This window comes from Pyrus communis, chromosome 2, assembly GCF_963583255.1.
Source record: "Pyrus communis chromosome 2, drPyrComm1.1, whole genome shotgun sequence".
Classification (NCBI taxonomy): domain Eukaryota; kingdom Viridiplantae; phylum Streptophyta; class Magnoliopsida; order Rosales; family Rosaceae; genus Pyrus; species Pyrus communis.
In genome coordinates, this window is record NC_084804.1 from 33,726,262 (window position 1) to 33,738,691 (window position 12,430).

At 39.4% G+C, this 12,430-nt stretch overlaps 2 protein-coding genes across 2 annotated transcripts; one reads left to right on the forward strand and one right to left on the reverse strand.

The window, feature by feature from the left end:
• Positions 1-168: 168 nt before the first annotated feature.
• Positions 169-3,413, reverse strand: LOC137725535 (fructose-1,6-bisphosphatase, cytosolic). The gene is made up of 12 exons (XM_068464260.1): positions 3,121-3,413; positions 2,754-2,801; positions 2,595-2,669; positions 2,447-2,508; positions 2,264-2,330; positions 2,028-2,138; positions 1,843-1,929; positions 1,538-1,608; positions 1,401-1,466; positions 1,144-1,230; positions 938-1,013; positions 169-447 (listed from the first exon to the last, which is right to left on the reverse strand). The coding sequence occupies exons 1-12, from the start codon at positions 3,277-3,279 to the stop codon at positions 337-339; spliced, it is 1,020 nt and encodes a 339-aa protein (XP_068320361.1). The 5' UTR covers positions 3,280-3,413; the 3' UTR covers positions 169-336.
• Positions 3,414-8,492: 5,079 nt separating this feature from the next.
• On the forward strand, positions 8,493-9,110 carry LOC137725091 (uncharacterized). Its single transcript, XM_068463691.1, has one exon. The coding sequence runs from the start codon at positions 8,493-8,495 to the stop codon at positions 9,108-9,110; it is 618 nt and encodes a 205-aa protein (XP_068319792.1).
• Positions 9,111-12,430: the final 3,320 nt, after the last annotated feature.

Consider the following 12,430-nt stretch of genomic DNA (forward strand, 5'->3'; position numbering starts at 1 on the left):
AACAAAACACTTCGCCATCTTTCTCTCGGTCTCGGTCTCCCCTTGGCAGCTCGGAGCATTGAACCTGTCTATGCTGCAACGGGGGCTGGCCTCCGCCCTACTCTTTTTCTTTTCCGTTAATTTGATGGGTTTCTTTAATTGAGTAGAGTTGTTTGAAATCTGAGAAAATAAGGAAAGAAAGTAGAGGAGTTCTCCAGAATATAAGACGACGACCTTGTTAGAGTTGTAAGCATCAACAAATTATTGTACGCTCTCTTTACAAACTTCATCTAATAGAGGAGTTCAAATAGATGAACAATTATGTGATTTACGATGAGAGAACCACAATTCCAAGGTTCATTTCTTTCCTTCAGCTGCATAGAGTGCCTTGATTTCCTCAACGTCGTCGTAGCTGCCGAGGAAGATCGGAGAGCGCTCGTGTATCTTGGTCGGAACCAGGTCAAGGGCCTGTCAAGATGGATGTTAAAATCAATTACCAATCAATTCAAAATCGACTCACAAATGAAAAGAAATTAATCCTGTCTTGGCTTGCAAGTAATGTTCAATGTTTTTTTGTCAATTATCAATCTTAGCAACAAACAAGGTGAATCGTTATTTATAGATGTGATAAATTGACATTTTAACAACATAACATATTCGACAAACAATTTTAGTAATAGATTGCCCGATTAACAATTCGGTTTGATAAATCTTCGAAGTTTTCTGTAGGTACGAGAAATTGTCTATATTGCACAAAGTATACTTTGTCGGCACAAAGCTTCATGACAGAGTGTGGAGCAGAGTTCTATAATTTCTGTCAGCGGCTGCCTATTCCGGCTACCCTCAGGGCCGGCCCTGATTTTTTGTATGAATCGGCTTTATACACAGAAAACTAGCAAGTTATTTAACCATTTTCATTCAACATATCAACAAATAAGAAATGTGCGAGAGTCAATACCCGTTCCTTGCCAGTGAAGGACTGACCGCCTGCTTGTTCCAACAAGAACGACATTGGGAAGACTTCGTAGAGAACCCTAGTTAACACAAGTTAAACCAAATGCGTGACTTAAGTCCATAAACTTAAACCTGAAGCTACAGAACATGATACAAGGCTTCCATGACTGTTTCAAATGAAAATGAAAGCTGTAATTGCGCTTGACATACCGCAGTTTCCCGTTTGGGCTCTTCTTATCAGCAGGGTACAAAAAGATACCGCCATACAGCAATGTCCGATGAACATCAGCAACCATGCTGTTAACCATGACGATAAATCATAACTATCACTACTTACTGAACGAAACAGAACAGAATCATATGTCAAACACAAGAACGGGATGAAGGATCAACATTCAAATTCAACAGAGGCAGGTCGTTCATATAGAAAAACCAGATTAAACTTCTACGATGAGAATCCACGGTACCTTCCAATGTATCTTAGCGACTTCGGGGATGAACCATCTTCCGGGTACTTGCACTTTTGCACATACCTGAAGCCAAAAAGGTCAGAAATTTTCAACGCTGGACATCAAAATAAGAACTATTATTGAGGTTGACATACTTGGCTGTCGGGCCATCCCAATTTTTGGCGTTCCCTTCATTCACTGAATAGATCTTTCCTTTCTTTGGAATCTGGGGAAAGAAGCAGATATGTACTGAACGTTGGACACTACGATAACACATCTCATTTACTACATTCTCATCAAAATGACATATTCACTATATATATGCGCGCACACGCACACAAAATTTTTGGGACAATAGATGAGAATGTAGTACGTTCTCAAGTAGCACACGAATTATCATAGCAACATTCAGATATAAAAGAGGTTGAATTCCTTCCGTGTGTTACAGCACGAGAAATACCTGGATGTCCGGGTGAGTTAGTATGAACTCCCCGAGAGAAGGATCAAGGGTGAACCCATGAGCTCCAGATCCAGTGCTTATCACCAACTGTAAAACCATTACATTCCCAAATAGTTAAAAGCAGTGTCCTGCAAATCTGGACTGCAGGCAACGAAAATCCACAAGAAAGATGGTGTTTTGTATACCGTGCAAGAGCTTCCGTACATGCAGTAGCCTGCTGCAACCATATTCTTTCCAGGTTGCAAGACATCGTCAAGAGAAGGTTCACCATCTTTTACCACATAAATCCCAAAAATCTGATAAGACAAATGTTTCGCAGCATAATACTGAGTTATTCTGGAACAAATGATTCAATTGCATAGATTTTGTCAGTAGTCTTTTGATGCAATAATAAATAATTAATAAGAATGAGGGATTGTACCGTTCCAATGGAAACAGCACAATCAATGTTAGACGAACCATCCAGTGGATCGAACACAACACAGTACCTGCTCCAGTATGAGTTCAAAGCATTATTCAGACAGACAGCCTTGAGTTACAAGTCTCAAAAACAAACATTCATTGGAACAAGCTCTGATAACAGGCATAAAACATAGACAATTACTTTCCACGCAATTTTGGCTCCACGAAAATCGCCTCTTCATCTTCTTCTGAAACAAGAATAGACTGCCACAAAACCCAAATTGTTATCAATATCGGTCCTTCAAATTCATCTAACGCAAACATTAAAAAGGAAAATTTTGATGACTTACGGTTCTGCCACTGCTAACCAGAGCCTTAACAAAAACTTCATTTGAAAGAACATCCAGTTTCTTTTGCTCTTCACCCTATAACGGAAAAATCGAACAATTTCACGTTATAGAATAACCCCAATATAGTATATTCAATATAAATAGATATCAAATACTTACCTGAACGTTGGTCTCTCCAGCAAGCCCGATAAGTTTGGCCAGACCAGCCTGCCCAAGTCAAAAATTTCCAGATTAAAATCCCCACTTCCACAGTGCCAGTCAGTTCCCCAAAAACAGAGAAAAGCCATGCATACAAAAGCTACAGTACCAAGTTAAGAATGGAAAATATTTTCTATTGTATTCGAGCGATATTCTAATTTAATCCAAACTACAATAGCAAGATTCGAACTTGGGTGGAGAACACGACTACACTGCTCTAATCAAATTGACTACGTCATGACAATGATTCGAAAACTTTCATTCCAAGAACAAATTTGGCATTCAATATAATCTTTGAGGAAAATGACACTATAACAAAGAGAGAGACCTTGTTGACTGCAGAGCAGACAAACTTGCAGCCAAGAACAATATGATTGAGCAAGATAGTGAAGTCACCGCGCGACTCAGGGCGCTTGGACTGCTCATTCAGCACGAACCTCGTTATGGTCATCAAGTCCGTCCGGTGAGCATCGGCTGCGTGATCCATTTTTTTCTCTGCTGTCGTTGCTATTCCTCTACCAAACGCACTGTCGCTTAGAACCTCCAATAACAAACCCCCAAACAGCTGACCAAGGGCTAATTATATAGAGTTTGGTTATTCTCACTCTCTCTCCATCCGTTTTTTTAATGAAATTATGGATTACAAGTTTGTCTATTTATAAAATGTGATCTAAGGATCTTAAAAATATATAATAGTGATCATTTAATATTACGGTGTAGTTGTGTATTTTTTTACTTAATTTCTAACTGAGAAATCTTAGGTCAATTCTCGTTAATAGCATGGCTTTGCCTATCCCTCCTCCTCAGAGGTGAATGGAAAACTATAAGGAGAAAAAAGGAATGAAAAATGTAAGGAGGAAAAAATGGTTTGGTTTGGATTGGATTAGAAGGAGGTGGTGGTGCTGGATTCGAGGGCTAATGGATTGGGGAAGGGAGGCTAATCCGGCACTAATGGAAGTTTCGGCAGACACGTGGAGGGTTGTGATGGGAGAGTGAGGTATGTGGTTGTCACTAAAGATAACGCCTGTCGTCGTTTTCTTTCTGATTCGGCGGTTACCAGGTTTTTGTCTCTTCTTTCTCCATCATGGAAGAAAGGGACGAGGTTGCCTTCATTCCAAGCAACTATTCACACTTTTCTCAACAAGTTGCCTTTTTGCATGGAGGTACTAATTCTTTTATACAATAAATCGGACGTCTTCCTTCTTTTCTTCTTATGCATTAAGTATGAAATTTAGGTTCAATTTTCATTAAAAATAAATTTAAAATACATTATTATGGTTAGTCCAGTGCGAGGTTTTGTCCATTTCTCAATCCCTAGTACAGATAATATAATTTGTTAAAAAAAAAAAAAAAATGTAGCACGATGATCTAAACTAAGATTCTAAAAGCCATTAGACCCTTGTCGGGAAGCGGACTAGAGCCTAACTCCTAGGCAGATTAAGCTGATTTTTAAATAAATTTACAATATATTGTATAAATAAGTCTCTTGCTATAATAATATATATATATATATATATATAATTGTGTCGGAATACATAAATTGCAAAATAAAATGATATATAGATTATTAAATATTAGAACATATTGAAAACATGAGAAACAAGCATATGATGAATGTTCATCCAAATCTTCAACAAGTCTCTTCTATTTATTGAAAAAAAAAAAATTAATGCAAAATAAAAGTTATGTGTTTTTTGTCTAAGTGAGAGTCACAACCTATGTAAGTGCCTAATTGGGTATAGGCGGAGACAGACGCCTAAGCAGGTTTAGGCGCCCTTTATTAATTTTAAACACCAAGGGTTAATGGGGGCAATGGTTAGTCACCTAATGCTTAGGTGAGACCTAGGCAGCTCTAGGCAGAGAATTTTATAACATCATCAAAATTGTCTACATTTTATGTTACTTAAAAAAAAATATGCAAAAAATGAACTAAACTAGATGCGCTAACCATTCGATTAACATTGTTAAATATTAATGTTTAATCAAAGAATATTGTTGAAATATCAAGGCTGTAACAACATGGTGTAATTTATCAAAAGTTGTGACATCCCACATCGCCCAGGGGAGTGATCCTTAAATGTATATTCCAATCCCTACCTAGCACGAGGCCTTTTGGGAGCTCACTGGCTTCGGGTTCCGTAGGAACTCCGAAGTTAAGTGAGAAGGGGGCTAGAGCAATCCCATGATGGGTGACCCACTGGGAAGTTGCTCGTGAGTTCCCAAAAACAAAACCGTGAGGGAATGGTAAGCCCAAAGCGGACAATATCGTGCTACGGTGGCAGAGCGGGCCCGGAAGTGATCCGCCCCGGGCCAAGATGTGACAATTTGGTATCAGAGCCAATCCCTGGTCGGAAATGTGTCGACGAGGACGTCGGGCCCCTAAGGGGGTTGGATTGTGACATCCCACATCGCCCAGGGGAGTGATCCTTAAATGTATATTCCAATCCCTACCTAGCACGAGACCTTTTGGGAGCTCACTGGCTTCGGGTTCCTCGGGTTCCGTAGGAACTCCGAAGTTAAGTGAGAAGGGGGCTAGAGCAATCCCATGATGGGTGACCCACTGGAAAGTTGCTCGTGAGTTCCCAAAAACAAAACCGTGAGGGAATGGTAAGCCCAAAGCGGACAATATCGTGCTACGATGGCAGAGCGGGCCCGGAAGTGATCCGCCCCGGGCCAAGATGTGACAAAAGTAATATAAGAAAATTTGGCGATCTTCTCCTCCACATATTAGTCTTCCATTTTTACAAACATGATTCATTTATTTATAATATACCATTAGGCCATCTCCAACCGAAAGGGGGCCAAAGGGCCATATTTAGCTCTATAGCCTTGCAAGAAAATTTTTTTTTACATGAATAGTGCCAGGCCATATTTTATATCATCTCCAACCGAGAGGGCTAAAGGGCTATAGGACAAAACATAGCCCTTTGACAAAAAAAAAACTCATCTCCAACCAAGGGGGCTATTTTTTAGCCCCCTCAATAGTTTATTATTTTAATTAAATTAATATGGTTAATTGAATTAAAATACCATATTAAAATAATATTTTCAAACATATTTTGAGTATCACTTGTAGCTAAGGTTTTTGGACATAATTGAATTAAACTACCATATTGAAATAAAATGAGGTAAGATAGTATGGAATGGTGAAACGGATTTAAGAAATGGTGCAAGAATAACTTAGGTATTTATAGAAAAAAAATTAATTAATTTAAAATTTCGTCTAAAAAGCTTTGTGATTTATCATAAGATTAAATTATGTTAATGCCAAAAGCACCTAACAAATGGCGCTAGAATGAACCGCTTCATAAAATTAAGGACTCGTTTACTAATCCGTAATCAGATTGAGGGGAATTGAATTGAGAAGAAATTGGATTGTGGAGGAATCATAATTAGATTCCTATTAAAGTTGTTTACTAAACTAGCTGGAATCAGAGTAAAAATGATATTAGTTTCGTATAACTTGTTTTCTAATTCACTTGAATCGGAATTAAAACTAGCTTGACTACTAAGTTGCTCTTGTTAAAATACATTATTCATGTAATAATTAATAAAATTCAAGTTTATATAGATAACCATATATAAACATTTTATCTATATAAAATACATCTATATACAGTTTATTTGTATAAAAATATTCTTACAAATAAAATAAAATATATATATATATATATATATATATATCCATATAATAACATTTATCCAGATAAAATTCATCAATTATCTCTTCTTCCGAATCTCCAATCATTTCTTTCCCCAACCTGCACAGCCCCCTCCCACGCCTCCTCCTTTGTTCACACCCTACCATGCCTTCCCCCTTTTCTTTCCCAACCCTTCCCATCAACTCCCGTTTTCACAAGGCTTCCATGCCTCCCCCTTTCCTCCTTATCATCTTCTTCCCCAACCCCAACAACTTCCCATATTCACATATCCCTCCCACTGCCTCCTGTATTCACATGTCCTCCCACCACCTCCCAAATTGGTGGATTTCTGGAGAAGACGAATTGAGGACAATCAAACTCTGTGCAATTCTGTTTTAGCTCGTATCATTACACCTTCGTAAACACGCCATAAGTTTTGTTGTTTTATTGGAAAATGGAATGGAGGAGCTTTTGGAATTTCAGGTTGAAAAATGGAATGGAATCAAGAAATGGTACTGGGTGGGCTACTGCATTAGGCTGGCTGGCTGGCTCATTTTGGCTAGCATGCTGGCCTGGTGTTTGATTTTTGGCCGGGGTGGCCCACAAAATCTTTGGCCTAGCCCTCAGTTAGAGATGATTTTTGTGTCTTAACAGGCTATATTTTGGCTTATAGCCTTTTAGCCAGGTCAGTTGGAGATGACCTTAGATGATTAACATATTTCGAATTTGGTTAATTTTTTGTTGAATAATTCATAAAGGGTAAATGAAAAAACAAATCGTTCATATCATCGCGCAACACTAAAAAGTAGGAAAGAGATCCCCAAGAGAAAGGGGAAAGAGAGAACGCGCAAGCATTGTGAGTCTTGGGACCCTGACTAAACTATATGTCCGACCTCATTTGGCACGTCGGACTGTACTGACTATTTCATTTAGACTGACTAATTTGTGCATTGGATAATATTGACTAATAATCAGGCGTTTGTGGCAGTGTCGAATTAATTTGTACATCAGATAGTATGTCGGACTATAATAATTTTTCACTTATTAATTGATGTTAAAATGAAAAATAATTAAGAAAAAATAGAAAAAATATAATTAATCATAGCACAGACAAAATTAAAAATTAAAAACAAAAACAGAAAAAAAAGAAAACAAAAACCCAGATTTCTCTCGATTTCCTTTCTTGACCATTTTCTTCACTACGCATCAAATCTCATTCTCCCATACAAATCTTACCCTCTTGCCCACTAATTGAAAATGGGTATTATGCAATTGAACAAGGATTTTGAACCTTTAAAAAAAATTTGAACTAAAATAAATAGAAAAAATTGCTCAAGCAGGGCATTGCTTTCTTTTTTGTTTCTGGTTTTTATTCTGTTGTAGAAATTAAAAAAATGAAATAAATAAAGGGTGAGAATATGGAAGGAAAAAGAGAAGGATTGCTCTGCAGTGCACTGGGTAATCTCTTTGAAGTCTCCCTAAACATTCTAGATAGTCTTTGCTTGCGAAGATCTGAACAGAAAATAGAGAAAGATAGGGGACTAAGGTTAGCGGCAATTGGCTTTGGAAATTAATTATAGTAAATATTGTAAATCTGTAAAATAGTTATTTGTTTACCTTTTATGGTTTGTTTTCCTTGATTGTAGGCATTAGTTTAGGATCAGGAATGTACCTATATATCTTGTAACCCTAGCTTTCAGTGAATACAAGAAAAACCATTCTACTATATTACGTTTCTTAGATGGTACCAGAGTGATCGATCTAGGAAAACCAGGACAGAAATTTAAACCCTAGCAACCATAGCCATGGGTGACAAACCAGAAAAGTCAACCTCTTCAGGCATGACTTAGCATCAGAAGTGGGAAAACCCTAATCATCCACTTTACCTTCATCACTTGGATCAGCCTGGCACCATTCTTGTTCCGTAACCACTTGTGAAAGACAACTATGGCACATGGGCGCAATCCATGACCATGGCCTTGATGGTCAAAAATAAGTTAGGGCTGGTTGATGAAACAATCACGAAGCCAACTGATGCACAGGTTGAAGAATTACAGCAATGGACCGGTGCAATAATCTGGTGAAAACATGGTTGCTCGGTTCCATGTCAAAAGAAATCTCAGGAAGTGTCAGACACTGCAAGGACGCACGGCAGATATGGCTTGACCTGCAAGAAAAGTTTTCTCATGTGAACATCATTCAACTGCTTCACATAGAAAACGAAATTCATAATTGTGTGCAAAGCAACATGACGGTAAGTTCTTATTTCACCAAACTCAAAGGCCTTTGGGATGAACGTGATGCCTTATGTTCAATCCCGACATACCATTGTGAAGCGAGGAATGAGATAACATCATATGTTGAGACTCAGAAAACAATGAAGTTCCTTATGAGTTTAAGTGACTCATATGCTACGGTTCGTAGCAACACCCTCTTGCTGGATCCATTGCCAACTGTTAACAAAGCTTATGCGCTTGTTCTTCGTCATGAAAAACAAGTCGAAGTGTCAAATGGAAAGAGCAGCACCATGCAACCTGAAGCTGCCGTGTTTACAGTGAAAAGTGCTGGTCGAGAACCCGAGACAGAAGATGGTAGTCAGCGATGCGCCAAATGCAACATGACCAACCATAGCACCAAGAATTGTCGTGCTCATCTCAGGTGCACATTTTGTGGTTAGAAAGGACACACTTTCGACTTTTGTCGCAAACGAAAAGCAGCGGCTGAAACTGACCAAAGTCGGCCTTCCAAGGGCAACCAAGTCACGGCATGTGACAAGAAGGACACAATGCCCAACTTCCCTTTTTCTCCAAATGACTGCAAGCAGATTCTTCAGCTTTTGAACAAGAGCAAATCCTCATTTGCTAATCAAGTGGGTAATTCTTCGAAACATAAAGAACTTTCAAGTAAAGCATTTTCTTTTGTGCGTAATGGAAAGCAAATCATTTGGATTTTGGACAGTGGTGCCATGGACCACATCGTATGTAGTCCTGAGTTTCTCACGTCCTCAAAACGTGTTGAAAATCATAGTGTTGAATTACCAAATGGTTCCCTTGCTACCGTAACCCATGTCGGCAAAGTGGTCTTCTCTCCCAACCTTATCCTTGACAATGTTTTATGTGTACCATTGTTTAGGTTAAATTTAATATCCATTAGCAAGTTAGCCTATGATTCCCTCTACATCACCATTTTTCTCAAACAATTTTACGTCATACAGGACCTACGTTTGGGGAAGATGATTGGGACGGGAATTGAACGGAAGGGACTCTACTATCTCAAACCACCAAAGAAGAGATCCTGCAACACCATAACCACCATGAGCTCTCCGTTTTGGCACCAACGCCTTGGGCACCCATCACCTTGTCCTCATTACTTCCCTTTGTGCACAATAAATCGTGTGATTCAAATAAATGTTTAATTTGCCCATTAGGTAAACAAACCAGATTGTCTTTTCCCTTGAGTTCTATATCTACTCGTTCATGTTTTGAATTAATACATATTGACATTTGGGGTGGTTATCAAGTTCCTTCCCTCTTAGGTGCAAAATATTTTCTCACCATTGTTGATGATTACACAAGGTGCACTTGGGTTTATTTGATGAAACACAAATCTGACACACAAGATCTTCTTGTTCAATTTATTCACATGATTGAGAATCAATTCAACACAACAGTTAAGGTGATTCGAAGTGATAATGGTCCCGAGTTCAAACTTGCCACATTTTACAAACTCAAAGGGATCCTTCACCAAACCAGTTGTGTCAACACACCACAACAAAATGGTGTTGCTGAACGCAAACACAGACATTTGTTAAATGTTGCTCGAGCCCTTCTTTTCCAAGCCAATCTTCCTAAGCATTTTTAAAGGGATTTAAGGGGATGCCATTCTCACTTCGGCCTATATTATCAATCGTACACCCACACCTCTTCTTCAAAGGCAAACACCATATCACAAATTGTTTCACAAGGCACCAAGTTACATGCATTTACGTGTTTTTGGATGTTTATGTTTTGCATCAACCCATGCACAAAAACCCTCTAAATTTGATCCTCATGCACGATGATGTCTTTTCTTTGGGTACCCTTATGGTCAAAAGGGTTACCGCTTGTTTGATCTCACACTTAAAAAGATTTTTGTGTCACGGGATGTCACATTTTTCAAAGACCATTTTCCCTATCAATTATCCCATACTTCCGCTGCTCCCACTATCAGTTTTACTCCACCTCCCATAGAATACTATTTGCCATCGTTTGATCTGTCCCCTACTCTCCTTCATTCACCTACCATAGAACCCTCTACTGAAGTAGGCTCTGCCATTGTCACCATTCCACCTTCTTTACCCGTTGAGACCCCTTCACCTTCCTTACCTTCTCCATCACCATCACCTTCGCCTTCCCCTCCTGCTCAATCTTCTGCTGCACCACCGCTACCCCATCGTGGCACACGCCCTACCAAACCCTCGTCTTTCTTGTAGGATTTCAACGTCGAGACCTCTCTCCAGTCCTGACCTGTTTCTTCCTCGAATCTGGTTCAGTCTTCAGGTACTTCTCACCCTCTGTCTCATTACCTATCTTACCATCGCCTTTCTCCCATGCATAAACATTTTGTCACTAACGTCACCACCATCCGAGAGCCTACCACTTTTCTGCAGGCTGTCCACCATCCACAATGGCGTGCTGCCATGCAACACGAAATTGCTGCTCTTCAGGCCAACAATACTTGGTCTCTCGTTCCACTTCCCCATCACAAAAGTCGATTGGCTGCAAATGGGTGTACAAGGTCAAGCTTAAACCTGATGGGACCATCGAGCGTTACAAAGCCCGGTTGGTTGGCAAGGGCTATAGCCAAATAGAAGGGGTTGACTATCGTGAAACCTTTGCTCCGGTTGCCAAGTTAACTACTGTTCGTGTGCTCCTTAATGTTGATGTTGTACGTCAGTGGCATTTGCACCAACTCGATGTCAACAATGCCTTCTTGCATGGTGATCTTGATGAAGAAATGTACAAGCAATTACCTCCTAACTTCGGACGAAAGGGAGAGACTCGTGTATGCAAGCTACACAAATCCTTATATGGTTTAAAGCAAGCCTCAAGACAATGGTTCATCAAACTTTCCACCGCTTTCAAGGCTACCGGATTTCATCAATCATGGTCTGATTATTCCTTGTTCGTCCGAAGTCAGCAAGGTAACTTCATTGTTTTGTTGGTATACGTTGATGATGTGATTCTAGCAAGAAATAATCTGCAAGAAATTGAAGCAACGAAGCAGTTTCTCTCGTAACAATTCAAATTGAAAGACTAAGGCCAACTTAAATATTTCTTGAGGATAGAGGTTGCACAGTCCAAAAATGGCATCGCCAATGAAAATATGCATTGGATATATTAGATGATGCGGGATTTTTGGGTGCCAAACCTTCACAATTCCCTGTGGAGCAAAATGTTTCTCTTACACAGGCAGAAGGAGAACTTCTGGTTGATGCTTCATCATATAGGAGACTTGTGGGTAGGCTAATCTACCTGACCATAACAAGGCCGGACTTAGCCTATGATGTGCACATGTTAAGTCAATTTATGGAAAAGCCTCGACAACCATACCTTGAGGCGGCACACAAAGTTCTTAAATACATAAAGAGTGCACTGGGACAAGGCATATTTTTGCCATCCAAGGGATCCTTGCAGTTAAGGGCATTTTGTGACACTAACTGGGCTAGATGCAAAGACACAAGAAGATCGATAACAGGATACTGTATTCAACTTGGTTAAGCACCGATATCCTGGAAAACAAATAAGCAAACCACTGTCTCTCATTCCAGTGCAGAAGCCGATTATCGTTCCATGGCAGCCACATGTTGTGAGATCACATGGTTAAAGAACATTTTAAGAGATTTAAAGGTGATTCATTCACAACCAGTCACGTTGTTTTGTGACAACCAAGCAGCCATATACATTGCTTCGAACCCGGTATTTCATGAAAGGACAAACCATATAGAGATTGATTGTC

What these genes read in the sequence shown, in the direction of transcription:
- LOC137725535 (XM_068464260.1), bottom strand. Translation starts at nt 3,279, where the DNA reads ATGGATCACGCAGCCGATGCTCACCGGACGGACTTGATGACCATAACG. An exon ending in AGCCCAAACGGGAAACTGCG is followed by an intron (nt 1,014 to 1,143) that starts GTATGTCAAGCG and finishes TGTGTTAACTAG; the next exon opens with GGTTCTCTACGAAGTCTTCC. An exon ending in CCTTCACTGGCAAGGAACGG is followed by an intron (nt 448 to 937) that starts GTATTGACTCTC and finishes CCATCTTGACAG; the next exon opens with GCCCTTGACCTGGTTCCGAC.
- LOC137725091 (XM_068463691.1), top strand. Translation starts at nt 8,493, where the DNA reads ATGGACCGGTGCAATAATCTGGTGAAAACATGGTTGCTCGGTTCCATG.